The 17,823-nt window shown below is 47.6% G+C and overlaps 2 protein-coding genes across 3 annotated transcripts in view; one reads left to right on the forward strand and one right to left on the reverse strand.

Annotated features, from left to right (window-relative positions):
* The window catches only part of C2CD2 (C2 calcium dependent domain containing 2), a 64,517-nt gene that overhangs the window by 13,238 nt on the left and 33,456 nt on the right, over positions 1-17,823 (forward strand). For both annotated transcript variants that reach the window (XM_061167536.1, XM_061167537.1), the window contains exons 3-4: positions 14,015-14,134; positions 17,415-17,519. In XM_061167536.1, the coding sequence (XP_061023519.1) occupies positions 14,015-14,134; positions 17,415-17,519 (225 nt within the window). The remainder of the gene's footprint in view (positions 1-14,014; positions 14,135-17,414; positions 17,520-17,823) is intronic.
* LOC133073682 (adenylate kinase 2, mitochondrial-like) lies at positions 10,469-12,049 on the reverse strand. The gene has a single exon (XM_061167533.1). It carries the CDS (start codon positions 12,024-12,026, stop codon positions 11,322-11,324), a length of 705 nt encoding a protein of 234 aa, XP_061023516.1. The 5' UTR covers positions 12,027-12,049; the 3' UTR covers positions 10,469-11,321.

A 17,823-nucleotide genomic window follows, 5' to 3' on the forward strand; every position in this document is an offset into this window, starting at 1 on the left:
AGACACGACTGAGCGACTTCACTTTCACTTTTCACTTTCATACATTGGAGAAGGATATGGCAACCCACTCCAGTGTTCTTGCCTGGAGAATCCCAGGGACGTGGGAGCCTGGTGGGCTGCCGTCTATGGGGTCGCACAGAGTCAGACACAGCTGATGTGACTTAGCAGCAACAGTTCATTAGCTGGAACTGCAGTTCACGACTCAGTGGACAAAGGCAGCTTTGCCCACCTTCCGCAGATGAACAATGAGATGATTTTCTGCTTTTCACAAGTGCAACAAAGCTGCCCTGAACTGTCTCCTGAGTCCTCAGACTCAAGCCTGGGAGTATCTCTGCGGCAGGTGTGGGGGTCCTGGGTTGTAGGTACACACAATTGGCTCCACCATGGATTCCAGAATCGGTCACCCAGGCACTGACCCAGTGTCCTTTGCCCTGGCGGTGCAGAAGGGCTCTCTGTCCCCATGCCCTGGTGGATCCTGGAGTCTCAGAGCTCCATAACCCCTGCAGGAAGCATGGGAAATCCCTGGGAGATGTTGGGAGAAAACTGGTTGGCAACAAGGCAGGATGCTGGCACCAGCGCAGCCCGTGAGAGCTGGAAGGGGCCCTGTGAGGAGATGGTGCAGTGCCCGGGTGTCAGAAGCTAGGGGTCTGGGAGCAGCTTGCTGTAGGCCTGACCTGCCTGAGTCCCCCGCTTGGGATGTGCCCCTGTGCATTGATTGAGTACCCTATTATTGACAAATAAGCCTCCAGTCCCTTTGTGGTGGACAGTTTCTGTTAGGTGATTTCTGACACTGTCAGTATTAAGAGAACAGAGCTCAGAGACTGGCCTGGAGATGCTGGGGAGGGAGCAGGGATTAGAAATGGCCACAGACCATTTTTAAAGGTCCTGATATGTAGATGGTGCCAGAAACGCTGCCTTTGGAAAGTGGATGGTTAAACTGTGTTTGTTTTAATACCATGGCAGAAATATTGCACACCCATCAAAAAGTTGAAAACAACGTGTAGAAGTGCACAGGCTTTTTTTTTTTTAAGCCTATCATTAACTCTTTTTTAAACACTTAATTAATTTTTATTGTGGTCATGCTGGGTCTTTGCTGCTGCCCTCGGGCTTCCTCTAACAGGGGCAAGTGGGAGGCTGCTCTTGGTTGCGGTGTGCGGGCTTCTCATTGCGGTGGCTTCTCCTGTTGCAGATCACGGGCTCCAGGTACGCAGGCTTCAGTGGTTGCAGCTCGTGGCCTCAGCAGTCGTGGTACATGGGCTTAGTTGCTCCCCAGCGTGTGGGATCTTCCCAGACCAGGGATCAAACAGGTGTCCCTTGCGTTGCAAGGTGGATTCTTAACCATGGGACCACCAGGGAAGCCCTGCATAAAGTTTTTTAAGTCTGCCCTCTTTCTCCTTGCTCTCAACCCTCCTTCCTCTGCTCCCTGCAGGTAGGACCACGGGCAGCAGTCCACACTGTGTTCTAGAAAGCTTTTCACCCAGTAAACTTCTGGGAAGTGCACACAATCTTGTTTTCTTTGACAAGTTTCTTCATAGTTCTTGACTCCTATGTTTTCTTGGCCAGAGAGGACCTGAGCGCCTGCCAGTACCTTTGTGCTGGCATCAGGGCCCTCCTCTTGGGCAGGCACCCAGCCCCCTGAGCAATGCAGGAAAGTGGGTTGAGTGTCGTGGTCCCAGGGAACCAGCTCAGGGGCCCTGTGGGGATCCACCTGGCCCCTGGGAAGTGGGGAGCAGGATACCCCCAAGTGCTTGGATCCTGTACACAACCTCTTCCTCTCTTGGACGTGCATCTTGCCTGGTCACAGCCCATTTCAGGGTCCCCACTCGCAAAGCAATCGAACCTGGCTAGTCAATTTCTCTTGTAACGTGTCATGGGAGGTTCCCAAATATCCACAAGTTAAATGAAGGACAGACATTATCCCAGGAGCTGATGACAGTGCCTTCTTCCTTTCAGGGTCTGAACTACCCCTGGGGTCTCCAAACTTAGATTGAATCCTGTACCAATCCTGAATCCAATTCCTGAGAAGGGAAAATCCACAGCAGAACCTCAGGATGCAAACAGAACGTGTCCAAGGAATACAGACAGGAGATTCTAGGAGCCCCCCCCCCCCCCTGCCCTGCCCTTTCTCTGCTCCCCACAGAGCATCAGGGCTCATGTTTCTCATCCTCCTGTCTCAGCCCTGACAAGGGACATGTGGGTGGTGTTTGAGGTAACGAAGAGGATGAATCTGCCTGGACAAGGGGGCTGGTGTGTAGCCACGTCTTGGATCAAGACTTGAATGGGGCTTGGATCAGATGAGAATGGGGCTCTGGTCTCCCTTGGTGGATATCTTCCTTACTTGGGTTTGGACTTGAGTCTCCCTGCAGGACCCCCCAAAACAGAACTGGGCCTCCCCCACCCTCCAAGTGCTGTGTGCTCTGACCTCCTGGAGCCCCTGAAGACCCCTATGTGCCAGAGTAACCACCTTTGCAAATGTCTGTTCATCAGCAAGCCCCCCGCCCCGGGCCTGCATAGAGAGTGGGGTCTTGCATGGCTCAGAGCATCAGAGTCGTCAGGACCCGTGGGAGCTACACATTCCACACCCTGCAGCCAGGGCTGAATGGGGACCTCTCAGTGGTTTACTTATGACTCTTTTCACACCAAATGTGTGCATTTTTTCTTCCACCCAACAAGCAGTCCTTCAGTCCTCTGAACACCAGCTGGGTGTCCTACAATGCAATTCAGTGCTGGCACTAACTACAGTGCAGACCCCTCAGGTCAAAGGGCTCAGTCCCACCAGACTGCCCCCTATTTCAGATGCCAACCCGAGGTCTGAGCCTCCTGTACCCACCAACTGGCTATAAAGTTGGAGGTTCCCACAACCCCTCCTGATGCTAGAACAGCTCACAGAACTTGGGAAAGCAGTTTACTTCCTGTTGTTGTTGTTTACTTGCTCAGTCGTGTCTGACTCGTGACCTCATGGACTGCAGCCCACAGGCTCCTCTGTCCATGGGATTTCCCAGGCAAAAATACTGGAGTGGGTTACCATCCAAGGGATCTTCCGCACACAAGCATCGAACCTGGGTCTCCTGGATTGCAGGAGGGTGCTTTACCACTGAGCCACCTGGAAAGCCCTTCCTTACTATTACCAGTGTGTTAAAGAACACAGCTCAGAGACAGCCAAATGGCAGAGCAGGGAAGGGAGAAGGGACGGGAACTTCCACGCCCTGCGCGTGTACCACCCTTCCAGGACCAGATGCTCTCTGAACCCCATTGTTAAAGGGTTTTATGGAGGTTCTATCACAGAGGACGTCTGATTAAACCACAGGCCTTGGGTCTGTGATCCCATCTCTAGTCCCTGTCCATTCCCCTGAGCTCCAGGTGGCAAAGCTTCTCCCCTCTCATCACACCTTGATTGTGGGAACCTCCTGCCTGCCTCCCGTTGTTATCTAAAGGCCCCCCCCCGCCACCAGTCATCTCCTTAGCATCCAAAAGACATTCTTATCACTCCGGAGATTCCAAGGGTTTTAGAAGCTGTGTGCCATGAGCTGAGGACACCACCAAATATTTATCCCCAGAGACAAGCCTACCAGAGGCTGGGGCATTTCTCTAAGGGGGTGCTTCTGGGACAGGGCACCTGTGTTCCTCTGGAAGGGCATCTATTCAAGGTGGCAACTGGAAGCACCCCTGTCTGCAGGACTTGTGGAGCAAGGTATCGCCCTTCAACTTCTCTGCAGGACTCTCTGTGTCCTCCCTTCCAGTCCCAACACGCCCCAAGCACATTTCTCTCTCCCAGACTGTAATTACACACTTGCACAAGAGCAACAAGTTTCAGCTGCATTCTCTTTGCTCATGTCCTGAAGAGCTTTGCTCCAGAATGTTTGACCCAGAAGATGGAGACTTAATTTCTGTATTGCAAGTGGCCCGAGAGCAGCCCTTCGTCCTCAGGTGGGAGCAGGGGCCCCTCCTGGCGCATCTGTGGAGACATGAGGTCTACACGGGCAGCATTTGAGCTCCCTGAACATGAACCGGGGTTAGGCAGATTGTGCGGGACAGGCACTCACTGCAAAGGCCATGCATTTCCTTAGCAAGCATGGTGAGTATCCCCGTAAACAGTATGCTGAAAGCTCACTGGGGAAAGCAACAGACATCAGTGCTGAGGGACTGCAGTGATGCTTACCTTGGTGGGTGGCCCCACCCCCATGAAAAGTATGAATTAGCTTTGTTGTCTGTATCATTGATAAATAAACAGAGGCTTCTAATGGTGCAGTGATCAGCTGCAGGTTAAAGTTTTAAATAAACAACAATCCACTCAGACTGGAGGAAGATCTAGAAGTCAGAGAGATCCAGGCTGGCTCCAAGCTTGTCCTGGGTATTTCCTTCTCCCTCTGAGCCACGGGCTGTGTCTGTAAAGGTGAACCACCTGCAGGGACCTGCTCCTGATGTCACCGGTCTATAACGGCTCTGTCTGTTCTCCTTAGCACCCACAGCTCTCCTTTACCCAAGGAAGCATGGTGACCTTTGTATAGAGAGGGAGGCCGAGGCAGAGAGAGACCGGTGAGGGAACTAAGAACCACTGAATAAGCAGAGGCTGTAATTGAACCTGAGTCAGCCTCCAGAAACAGGCTCTGACTGTGATACACCATAAATGGTGCTGTTACTATTATTCTTTCCTTTTTTATTATCATTTTACATTTATCATTTCACTTAATCTCCCACCCTCCCTAGGAAAGAGGGAAGACGGAAAAAGGGAACTGAAAAGCACTAACCATCCTTTGCTTCCATGAAACCATGGCAACAAACAGATTGAGGCATTCGCTTGGAATTTCCCCCAGAATCTTATTCCACGTGATATGTCGGGAAACCCCGCAACGCTCCCTGGATATGAATTGTGTGCTCTGAACACATGGACTTTTTAGATCAAAGGCTGTCTGTTATACATTTATACACTAAAATACACTCTGAGAGATTCTGGGGTCTCCTCTTCTCTCTCCAAACCTTGGTGAACCCCTTACTTTGCAAGGATATTGTTGTCAGTCACTAGGTCATGTCTGACTTTGCAACCACATGGACTGCAGCACACCAGTCCTCCCTGTCCCTCACCATCTCCCAGAGTTTGCCCAAGTTCTTGTCCATCCATCCATCTTATCCTCTGTCACCCCCTTCTCCTTTGCCAGGGTAGTGGAACACAAAGTTGTAGTTGCAAATAGGAAATTTGGTTGACTTTTTTTTTTTGGATAAGGGAATATTTATTTATTTATTTTTGGTTGTGCTGGGTCTTCATTGCTGGGCAGGGACTTTTACCTAGTTGTAGCGAGCGGGGACTACTCACTAGTTATGGTGCAACAGCTGCTTGTCACAGCGGCTTCTCTCTTTGCAGAGCATGGGCTCTAGGCACACGGGCTTCAGTAGTTGCAGCTCCTGGGCTCTAAAGCACAGGCTCAGTAGTTTGGTGCACGGGCTTAGTTGCCCTGCAGCATGTAGGATCTTCTCCACCCAGGAACGGAACTGGTGTCCCCTGCAGTGACAGGCAGATTCTTTACCACTGAGCCACCATGGAGCTAATTGACTTTTTTTTTTTTTTTTTGGTTTTGCATGACTTGAAATTCCAGGTACCCCATTAGCCTGGTATTTATGCTAAAATTCTAACAGCTTGTGAAACTGCTTTGAAGCAGAGTCTTTCCAGAGGCAGGTGAGAGATTCCTTCCTGGGGGCCCCACCCTTTGAGGTTGGAATGGGAGCAGAGCCTCTGGGAGGGCCACCTGTTTGTTTGAGGGAGGCAGATGGAATCTGGGCTGAATCAACCCTCAGGTACTTTGCCTGGTGTAGACTGGTGAAAAGACCCTTGGGCAAGCTGGGGGTTTGTTTGTGAGTTGGAACACAGTTCAGTTCAGTTCAGTCGCTCAGTCCTGTCCGACTCTTTGCGACCCCATGAATTGCAGCACGCCAGGCCTCCCTGTCTATCACCAACTCCCGGAGTCTACTCAAACTCATGTCCATTGAGTCAGTGATGCCATCCAGCCATCTCATCCTCTGTCGTCCCCTTCTCTTCCTGCCCCCAATCCCTCCCAGCATCAGGTTCTTTTCCAATGAGTCAACTCTTCGCATCAGGGGGCCAAAGTACTGGACTTTCAGCTTCAGCATCAGTCCCTCCAATGAACGCCCAGGACTGATCTCCTTCAGGATGGACTGGCTGGATCTCCTTGCAATCCAAGGGACTCTCAAGAGTCTTCTCCAACACTACAGTTCAAAAGCATCAATCCTTCAGTGCTCAGCTTTCTTCACAGTCCAACCGTCACATCCATACATGACCACTGGAAAAACCATAGCCTTGACCAGACAAACCTTTGTTGGCAAAGTAATGTCTCTGCTTTTTAATATGCTGTCTAGGTTGGTTGTAACTTTCCTTCCAAGGAGTAAGTGTCTTTTAATTTCAGGGCTGCAATCACCATCTGCAGTGATTTTGGAGTCCAAAAAAATAAAGTCTGACACTATTTCCACTGTTTCCCCATCTATTTCCCATGAGGTGATGGGACCAGATGCCATGATCTTAGTTTTCTGAATGCTGAGCTTTAAGCCAACTTTTTCATGCTCCTCTTTCACTTTCATCAAGAGGCTTTTTAGTTCCTCTTCACTTTCTGCCATAAGGGTGGTGTCATCTGCATATCTGAGGTTATTGATATTTCTCCTGGCAATCTTGATTCCAGCTTGTGCTTCCTCCAGCCCAGCATTTCTCATGATGTACTCTGCATATACGTTAAATAAGCAGGGTGGCAATATACAGCCTTGATGTACTCCTTTTCCTATTTGGAACCCGTCTGTTGTTCCATGTCCAGTTCTAACTGTTGCTTCCTGACCTGCATATCGGTTTCTCAAGAGGCAGGTCAGGTGGTCTGGTATTCCCATCTCTTTCAGAATTTTCCACAGTTTATCGTGATCCACACAGTCAAAGGCTTTGGCATAGTCAATAAAGCAGAAGTAGATGTTTTTCTGGAAGTCTCTTGCTTTTTCGATGATCCAGCGGATGTTGGCAATTTGATCTCTGGTTCCTCTGCCTTTTCTAAATCCAACTTGAACATCTGGAAGTTCACGGTTCACGTATTGCTGAAGCCTGGCCTGGAGAATTTTGAGCATTACTTTACTAGCGTGTGTGGTAGTTTGAGCATTGTTTGGGATTGCCTTTCTTTGGGATTGGAATGAAAACAGGCAGTGGCTAATGGTGAAGATATGGCCGAGTAGAGCACTAGAGCACTAATGGCCAGCCTGGAAAAGACCCAGCTCGCTCCTGCCCTCATTTTAGAGGCAGTGTCTTGTATGTGTCTTTTAATGCACAGAGACCATGGAGGAGAACACATTCTCGGATTTTTAAGCCAAGGAAGGCCCACATTAAGCTGCTTTATGTAGTAACAATACCTCCTGGTAGTGTTGTTGTTCAGTCATTCATTCGTGTTTGACTCTTTGTGACCCCTTGGACTGCAGACTCATGTCCATTGAGTTGATGATGCCATGCAACCATCTCATCCTCTGTCACCCTCTTCTCTTCTTGCCCTCAATCTTTCCCAGCATCGGGGGCTTTTCCAATGAGTCGACTCTTTGCATCAGGTGGCCAGAGTATTGGAGCTTTAGCATCAGTCCTTCCAATGAATATTCAGTGTTGACTTCCTTTAGGATTGACTGGTTTGATCTCCTTGCCATCCAAGGGACTCTCAAGAGCATTCTCCAGCACCACAGTTTCAAAGCCTCATTGTTCATTTTAAAGAATCCAAACAAGAGAAGTGACGGAGAGTATGGGTGGGGGTGGGGTGTCAGAGCCTGTGTGGTGAAGTGAAAGTCTCTTAGTTGTGTCCAACTCTTTGCGACCCCATGGACCATACAGTCCTGGACATTCTCCAGGCCAGAATACTGGAGTGGGTAGCCGTTCCCTTCTCCAGGGGATCTTCTCAACCCAGGGATCGAACGTGGGTCTCCTGCAATGCAGGCGGATTCTCTACCAGCTGAGCCACAAGGGAAGCCCCTAGCCCACTGGGAGATAGCATATGAAAATATATCTTCAGCCATGTGTTGTGAACAAGCAGGCAATAGGGTTAGCTTTATAGATGTTTTGAGAATTTTAAGCCAATGACCCTTTACTTTTTAAAATGAGTTTCTGTTCCAGAATAGAAGTAATATTTTATATCAGACTCATGCCATCTCAGTGGCTCAGTGGTAAAGAATCTGCTTGCAGTGCAGGAGACACAGGAGACGTTCGTTCGATCCCTGGGTTGGGAAGAGCCCCTGGAGGAGGGCATGGCAACCCACTCCAGTATTCTTGCCTGAAGAATCCCATCCTACAGTCCATAGGATCACAAAGGAGTCGGACACAACTTATTGACTGAGCACACACACACATGCGTGCCATCTTAAAGAATATTTATATGACCAAGACTGGGTGCAGAGTTGGGTCGGAAACCTGACCAAGAATTCTGAGTGATTAGTGAAAGGTCATTTCTTCTGTTTTATTTTGAATTTCTTTCTCCATGATGTCATGTAGTCTGATTAAAGTGAAAGCTATTCAGTGACATAAACCTTTTAGGTCCCTTTTATCAGCTGTGTTCCTAGTTCTTTTGAAACTAGGAACTAATTTCATTAGTTCTAATTAGTTCTAATTTCATTACAAAAGTAATGAAATTATTTCCAGTTCTCTAGAATGTTCTCAGAGAAGGAGGAGCTGGGGCAATTGTTGTTCAGTCCCTCAGTCGTGTCTGACTCTTTGAAACCCCATGGACTGCAGTGTGTCAGGCTTCCCTGTCCTTCACCATCTCCCAGAGTTTGCTGGGAGCCTCATATCCATTGAGTCAATGATGCTATCCAACCATCTCATCCTCTCCTGCCCTCTCCTCCTTTTGCCTTCAATATTTCCCAGCATCAAGGTCTTTTCCAGTCAATGGGTTGGCTCTTCACATCAGGCCAAAGTATTGGAGCTTCAGCTTTAGCATCAGTCCTTCCAATGAATATTCAGGTTGATTTCCTTTAGGATGGACTGGTTTGATCTCCATGCAGTCCAAGGGACTCTCAAGAGTCTTCTCCAGTACCACAATTTGAAAGCATGAGTTCTTCATCCTCCGGCCTTCTTTATGGTCCCAGGGATCAAACCTGTGTTTACTGCATCTCCTGCATTGGCAGGCAGATTCTTTACCACTGAGCCAGTTAGGTTCAATCCCTGGGTCAGGAGGATCTCTTGGAGGAAGGCATGGCAACCCACTCCAGTATTCTTGCCTGGAGAATCCCATGGACAGAGGAGCCTGGCAGGCTGCAGTCCATAGGGTCGCAAAAGAGTTGGACACAACTGAGCAACTAAACAACAGAGAATCGGACATGAGTAAAGTGACTTAGCACACATGCACCTGGGAAGCCCAAGCCATATTAAACAGCTCAGTGTAATTGGGATGCTCTGAGGACCTAATGTATAAACTTCACAAGGAAGCCTCATGAACAGGTCTGTGTTTGGGATAGGGAGACTATAGGGTCAAGATCAGGATCTCTACCTGTTCGTCCATATTTAAATAGACATCAACCCTGATCACTCTGGCCCTGGTTGGAAGGGTCTGCTTGACCTTGCATCGGGTGATCCTGCCTTCTGCCATTCCAAGAGGGGACCCCTTGGTTACAGGGACGGCCTGGCCACCATTTGCCTGGGTTGAGATCATTTAATCCCCATTGTGTATAAAACACCATAATGCCCTGAAAGAAGATTACTTATATTTAAAATCTCTTTTCCATTTTGTTCTGGTCCATTTGACAAATGGGACTTTTACTCTCAGGGTGGAGGAGCAGAGGCTAGCCCTGGTCATTATCCCTCCCAACTGGACCCGTAGGAATGGTGGGGGGCATTTTGTTTGCCCATCTTGAATATGATCAGATAGTTGTTTTAATTAGGTTTTTCAGCTGAACACTGAAGAGAGGCCAAGAAACGGTTGGTCCATGTGACAGGTGTTACTGAGAGCATTGGCATAGGGCTCTCAGGGATCTCTGCAAAAGGTGTCCCGTTTTTAATGATTGCACCTAGTTTCCAGATGTGACGTGAATGGTAATCGTGACCTTTGAGGCTTGCATTCTAGAAGTTTTAAAGTCTTAGAATCTATGCTGGAGTATTGGTTTAATTGCTTTTAACCAGGTGCTTCAGCTATCTGTGTATCAGAAAGGAAGCAGTGGGGTAACTTTTAAAAAAAATTTTTTTTCATTCTTTCTTAAAATTAATTAATGGATTTATTTTTGACTGCAGTGCTGCACACAGGCTTTCTCCAGCTGTGGTTTGCAGCCTCTCATAGCAGTGGCTCCTCTTGTTGCAGAGCAGGGGCTCCGTAGCTGTGGCACGTGAGCTAAGTTGCCCTGAGGCATCTGGAATCTTCCCTGACCAAGGGTGGAATCCGTGTCCCTTGCATTGGCAAGCAGATTCTATTCTTTTCTTATAGTTACTTTTTTTTTTTTTTTACAAACTTTTCACACACTTTATTTAGGGGCCAAACAAGGCAGCATTTGGACAGTTAAGAAAGGCACCTCATTGAAAATAATACATCACAGTGTTTGTAGAGTGATCCCGGTCATAGGATTTGAGGATGGAAAGGACAGTCTTTGGATAATGTTGCTTAGGACACTTGCTCATTCATTAAAGAGTCCTTTCACATAATGTGAATGGAGGAAGGCAAGAGTGCCGGACTGTGGCGTATGCTGGGTGGCTGCCGAGGTCTCACCCATGAGGGCAGGTAGGCTGGTAAATCAGCGGTGAGTATGGAAGGGAGGGACACCAGCCTGCCCCATGACTCCAGTAAGTCGGATTTGTTGAGATGCTGCCCCCAGGAACACATTCCATGTCTCTTTCACGTGTGGAGATGACGTTCTGATTTCATGGTATGGGTAACCAGGATTAGTAATCAACTCCCGCCCTGTTCCAAGCTATGGGGCAGACAGGACAATAGTGTGATTTCCTGCATTCCTGGGCTGGCATGAGGTTCTGATAAAAGCTGAGGTCTCTGGGCACTGAGACCTGTCCAGTTGTCACCAGTCCAAAGTAAATGAAAACAGGATTCCTTAGAAATAACACTGCATCTCCTTGTTTCTATTTATACCCTTGATTCAAGTGTTTTAAAAAATTAAATTTTCCCTTTGCTTATACTTTTAAGAGTCCTACTCCATGTAAAAGAAATTGCTTCACGGCAGCACAGCTCCTCTCCCCCTCTTGGGCCCTTGCCGCTCCTCCCTCCCCATCCTTACCCTGACCGCCCCTCCCTCTGCCCAGCACCTAAGAGCAGGGATCATGCCGTGGGGTGATGAGTACTGGTGCAGTCTCGCCTGGCCTTCTGTTACTAGGATGTGGCTTTGGAGAAGGCTGCTAGGATGCTTGCAAACACGACGTCAGGGGTCTGCGATGCATCAATGGCGGAGTGGATCCCCCGTTTACTGTAGTACTCCACCAGCAGGGTGGTTTGAGTGTGGTAGGCCTCCAGACGGATTTTCAAGGCCTTCTCATTATCGTCTGATCGGCGGATCAAGGGTTCCCCAGTGATATCATCTTTCATGGGTTCCTTTGGGGGGTTGAACTCCTCGTGGTACGAGCGGCCACTCTGGGGGTGAATCAGTCTTCCTGTGATTCTCCGGATGAGCAGAGAGTCTGGGATGCTGAACTCAATCACAGAATCAAGCTTCTCTTTCCTCTTCTCCATGAGGTCATCAAGCATTTCTGCCTGCCTCACAGTCCGAGGGAAGCCATCTAGAAGAAAACCATTTTTGCATGGAGGGGTCTCCAAATTCTTTTCAATGAGCTCCACGACCATTTCATCGCTCACCAGCTTCCCGGCATCCATAGTTGCTTTCAGCTTCTTTCCCAGCTCTGAGCCAGAAGCCACCATGGCCCTCAGCATGTCTCCAGTAGCCAAATGGCAGACACAGAAGTTTTCAGCCAATTTGGGTGCCTGGGTACCCTTGCCGGCTCCGGGCGGCCCTAAGAGCACGGCTCGGATGCCTTTAGGAGACTCTGGGACCGGTTCGGGCGCGGGCACGTTGGGAGCCATGGCCGCCAAAAGCTCTCACTGCTCAACTCCTTATAGTTACTTTTAACTTTGTGTTGGTGTATAGTCAATTAACAAACAATACTGTGATCATTTCAGTGAACAGCGAAGGGACTCAGCCAAACTCACCCCAACTCTCCCATTCTCCCCCAAACTCACCTCCCATCTAGGCTGCCCCCATGGATTCTTAACCACTGGATCAGCAGAGGGGTCCAGCTTTTTGTAGAACTGAATACAAACAGAAACCAAACTCTTCCTTGAGGCAGGGCGCTAATGAATCTGTCAAGGTTCTCAGTGACGTTCTAATTAGCTTCATATAGAAAGTTCCATAGAAAGAACAGAAGTCAACCAATCACTGACTGGTTTTTTTTTTTTTTTTTTTTACTTTAAGGAGTAAAACGACCTCAGCTCTTGAGACAAAGGACAGAATTTTCTGTCTATCATGTCACTTGTGTGTGTGTAACTCATCCGGTATCAAAATACATTCCTCCTCCAAGGACTGTTTACAGAGCATTTATTTTTAAAGCGAATAGGCGACATTTCTTATACAAACATTTTTTTGTTCCAACCTTTAATGAACTCTGGAGATGCAATAACATGATGAAGATATGTAACTAATCTGCATAAGTCAGTCCTCAGAGAGGGCCTTTACAACAACGGATGAAAATAAGGGTTGTGCAATTTTCTGCCAGTATTGGGAAAAGGCAAGTTTCTCTTTTTCTAACGCTATGCTGCCAAAAGCTTTTATAGTGGACCCTGGAAATGGACCCCTTGCTGGGGTCTCCCTGTGTAGTACAGGTCAGGTCATTTTTGGAGGGGCAGGTGGGCTCCGAGTGGGGCTATGCCTGTGAGGGGGCCAGGGAGCCAGGGATCAGGAGTGGGGAGGGAGACATGTTTTCAGCCTGAACTTTGTGAAATAGCAGTTGCCCTGACAAAATAACTGTTTTGTTAATCTTTCTACTTGGTATTTTAGGTTCTAAATCCACCAGAGAGTTAAAGAATTTTTCCTTCCTTCCCAAGTGACACCATCCAGTGTGGGGGTCAGCTGTTCCCTTGGGAATGTGGGGGTCCATCTTGCCTTCCTCTCAGCCTCTGATGCCTTGACTTTGGCCAGACACGCTGGCCCCCTGCCAGACACCCCTCATCCTCCCCACCACCCCTCTGCCAGGCACACCTGGCCTCGTAGTCGACCTGCTCTGGGCTCGCTTGGCGTCCTGCCAGGAGCGTGGCCGGTCCCTCATTTTGGAAGGTCTGCTCCTGTAGGGGACTCGCTGGCAGGGACTGAATGCTTACCTGTGTAGTGACAGCATTCACGGCCCTCTCTCTAAAATGCTTTGTGATTTATGTCAGGAACATGGTCTGGTTTGTTCCTGATGTAACTGCTTTGTCTCATAGGTTTTTAAATGAGCTTATTTTAATAACTCTATTTTTGTTAAGACTGTATCATTTTGTAACCGTTCAATATTTCACAGTTCTTTCAATTATCCCCACATCTTTGTAAACCACAATAGTTTACAATATATTTAAATAGAAACAATTTCTTGTGTTCTAGGTACTTTAAAAGAATTTTCACCTGGAAACATCCAGAACTAATTTTCTTTTTAAGGCTCACTTTTCAGTGAGACATGATGGCTAATGGCTTTCACACCATGTGAATAAATTGCCCAGGAAATTTAAAAATCATCTGCATGAAGAAATAGAAAAAAGAAATATTTAAAGGAAAAAAAAATTGTGTGGAAAGATTCTAACTAGATTTGGGCAAGTCCTGAGAATACATCAGAAAGAAAAGATTTGAAGTATTGTTTCTAGTTTTTAAGCTCTGGTGTAATAGAAAATATGCATCTAGATATTCACCCACGTTTGAGACTGAGTTCTCATGCTTGCTGGTCTAGAGAGTCCAGGTTGTTTTGTTCGGTGAAATGAAGATGGGCAAGGCGCACGCTCTCCTCTCTCTGGCGTAAAGTTCGCGTGTTCTCTGCTCCCTCCTCCAGGTCGTGTTTTGTCACGTGCTGGGCGAGACCATCCAGTTCCTGGTCAGCGCGGGGCCGCCCTCGTCTGAGGACACGGGGCGCTCGCTGTACGGCGTGCGGCTCTCTCCGCTCCATCTGCAGGTAAAATTGGGAGACTGAGTCTGTCCTAGGAAAACAGTTTTCATAAATCTGTAGGGTGAGTGGAGCGCTGTCACAGACGTGAATGCTCCTGTTTTCATTAATTACTGTTCATTTCATTAATTTCAGACTGTTACCTTCATATTATGTTGTCTTTGTGGGAAATACAAAAGTGTGCATGTAATAGGTTTATGTATAAATACACATGGGTTTCCCTGATAGCTCAGTTGGTAAAGAATCTGCCTGCAATGCAGGAGACCCTGGTTCAATTCCTGGGTCGGGAAGATCCACTGGAGAAGGGATAGGCTACCCACTCCAGTATTCTTGGGCTTCCCTTGTGGCTCAGCTGGTTAAGAATCCACCTGCAATGCTGGGGATCTGGGTTTGATCCCTGAGTGGGGAAATTTCCCTGGAGAAGGGAAAGGCTACCCACTCCAAATAAATAAATAAATACACACATGTATATACACACGTAGGTATATATACACACATATATACACATGGATACATACACAGGTATATGCACACATATATATACACACATAGGTATATATACACTTAGGTGTATACACAGGCATATATACACACACACACAGATATATATATACACACCTGGAGAAGGAAATGCAACCCACTTCAGTATTTTTGCCTGGAGAATCCCCATGGACAGAGGAGCCTGGCAGGCCACAGTCCATGGGGTTGCAAGAGTCGGACACGGCTTAGTGACTAAACTGCCAAAACCACCATATATACACACATATGTATTATATATATGTATATTCATATACATATATATATACATATACATACATATATATATATATATATATATATATATATATATATACACACACACACATATATATAATGAATTCAGAGTTTCCATCTATCAAATGTGGTAGATTTTTCAAGGCACATGTCCAAGATGTTGTTGACTGTTGGGTTGAGGATGATGGCATCTGAGATGGGGAAGGTGGTTCTGTTAATAATTTGGAATCAGGTGCTGGCCTTTGCAAGTCCCCTGCAGCTTGGAAAAACAGCTCAAGGTCTGGACTTAGCATTCTTCCTTTTAGTGTTTGAAAAAAATCAACTTTAAAAGGCTCATTATTATTATGTTAGAAAATGAGTATCACCATTATTTTTGGATAATAGACATTATTATAATGATTGTAATAGACACATAGTATGTAACTTTTATAACTGATATATTTTTATACATTGAACAATTATAAATAGAGATAATAATTATAATAGACTTAGTGAAGGTTCTGGGTGACTAACCCATCAGAAAACTGTGTATATCACACGCAGAGTAGAAGTTCACTGATGCTCTTGTTTAGCTCACCTGTAGAAATTGTGAATTTCTGGGTCTGTTCAGGGGTAACTGCCAATTCAACTTGTGCTTGGCTGCTAATTTGGGGGGTGAGCCCAAATCTTTCAAGATTCTCAACCACAAGAAGAGATTATTCCATTTGGTTTTCTTAAAAGACATGGTTTTAAACAACCAGGACAAACAAAAATTTCCAGCTTCCTAAATGGCGTTTTTTCTGAAATCCATCCCCCACCCCTATCCATTTTCAAGAGTTAGGGAAGTTAAGTTGACCTTATGGACTTGTCAGATGTTAAAGCCCTCCTGCTTCCCCTAGTTTTTTGGACAGTGTGGTTAGAAGATAATGTTAAAGTCTGGGATGTGTTCATGATGGGGTGAGTTCAGCAAGGCCACAAACATTCACCAAAGAAACATGTTTTCTGAGATGCTGTTAATGTGCCATTTTACACAGCTCAGACACAGATAATTCAATTGTGTCTTTGATCTCTTAACACAGTTTAAAGGCAGCCTGTGGGTTACCTCTCAAAGCAGAAGCAGCTGCTAGAGGTTGGTGAATTATTAATGCTCATGGCAGGAGGCATTCCCTCCTCTCTTGTTCTTCAGATAAAAACTGCATAGAGACCAGCAGCTACCCCCTCTCCCCAACCTGATGGAACAACTCAGGGACTGTGGCAATGAAATTAAAGCGCGCTTTTGCTAGAGTTGCCCAGAATTACAGGGCAACAGGAGCATCCTTTGTCTTACCTGGTTGCTAGCATGAGTGGGAGGACCCAGTATTGAGAAAACATTCTACAGCCATCCTTTCCTTCCCTTTCCCTGGGTGGTGGGAGGAAGCATAGAGATGGGAAGGGTCAAGACTTTGGCTTTAGAAGGAGTCTCCTGCTGAAGAAGGAGGGATGGTAGCTTAGCTTGCTGTGGCTGCTGAAGCAAATCACCACATCTTAGCTGAAAATGGCACACATTTATCACATCACCAATCTGGAGGTGTAATGTCCAACATGGGCTAAAATCCTGGTGCTGGTGGGCTGCCTTCCTTTCTGGGAGCACTGGAGGGAATCTGTTTCCTTGCTCACCCATTGTTGGCAGAATTCAGCTCCTTATGGTTGTTGGACTGAGGGTCCAATTTCTGGCTGGCTGTCAGCTGAGGGCAGGTCCCAGCTTCTAGAGGCAGCCTTACCCTTGGGCTTCTGGCATCCTCCTCTGTCTTCAAGTCTCCTCTCTCCGCATGTTCTTCTGTCTTCCCCTTCCATCTTTAAGGGCTCCTATACCTCTGTGGGCTCACTGGAATCATGCAGGATTGTCTCCGCACCTCAGGGTCCTTACCCTGATCACACGTGCAGAGTCCCTTTTGCCATGTGAGGAAATCTATTCACAGGTTCCAAGGAGCATACTTGTCTTTGTGGCGGGGGGCGGCGGGTGGTGGGGGCAGTACATGGTTCTGCCATGACTTACAGGCAGGGCTGGATGGGGCCCTGGGAGAGATTGGAGTCCATATGGAGGTTGTGCAGTGGCCCAGGCAAGAGAGGCTAAGAGTGCTGATTCGCCCATGCATACAATCCTGGGCAGGGTGAGGGGAGGGGGCTGTGTGAGTGTGTGGGAACGGACAAGGCGTCCCGGCTCCCTTCTCTGTCCCTCTGGCTCCAGTATGTCTTGGTGATGCTCTCAGAAGAGAGCTGCAAAGCAGAGGATTTGCAGGGTTTTCATGACATCTGGTGTTCAGCCCTGACCCTGGTGTTCCTCTTTGAGTGGCTGGTTAAGGCAGAGGAAGGAGCTGGTGGGGATGGGGTAGGCTACACAGCAGGGACTGGGGACCCTCCTTGCCATTTTGAAAGCATACAGCATGCCAAGGCAGGGGACAAACCACTGTCTAAGAAAATCAATGAACACACAGACATACATCCAGGCTCCGGTGGAGAGAGCAGTCCTCCAATAATCTTTTTTTTTTTTAAACAGCTGGAGCTCCACATGAAGGAGAAGAGGGAGGACATTCAGATCAAGTGGTCCTTCATCAGTGCCCCAGAGATGGCCATCACAGTCCAGCCCAAAGTCCTAGGGGAGGTCAGTTTGTGAGGTTTTGTGATTTCCCCCATCATGAATATGCGAATGTGGGCACGTTGTGACTACCAGCTCTGGGAGATGGAGCCTCTGATCGGTGGGGTCTGGTGTGTGATCCTGGGGGATGGGCAGGCAGGGCAGAGACAGCGCAGCATGGTGGGGTGGGGGTGGCTAGCTTCCATGGATTTAATGCCAGGCTCTCACCTGGCCTGCACCTGTAATCACCTAGCAGCTTTTAAAACTTCCCAAAGACTGCCCCGCCTCCCCAGGCAGGTTTGATTGGACTGGAAAGCTTTCAAAGCTCTCT

This window comes from Dama dama, chromosome 19 (assembly GCF_033118175.1).
Source record: "Dama dama isolate Ldn47 chromosome 19, ASM3311817v1, whole genome shotgun sequence".
In the NCBI taxonomy this organism is placed as follows: domain Eukaryota; kingdom Metazoa; phylum Chordata; class Mammalia; order Artiodactyla; family Cervidae; genus Dama; species Dama dama.

Excerpts from the sequence above, each read along its gene's own strand:
- LOC133073682 (XM_061167533.1), bottom strand. The coding sequence starts at position 12,026 with ATGGCTCCCAACGTGCCCGCGCCCGAACCGGTCCCAGAGTCTCCTAAA.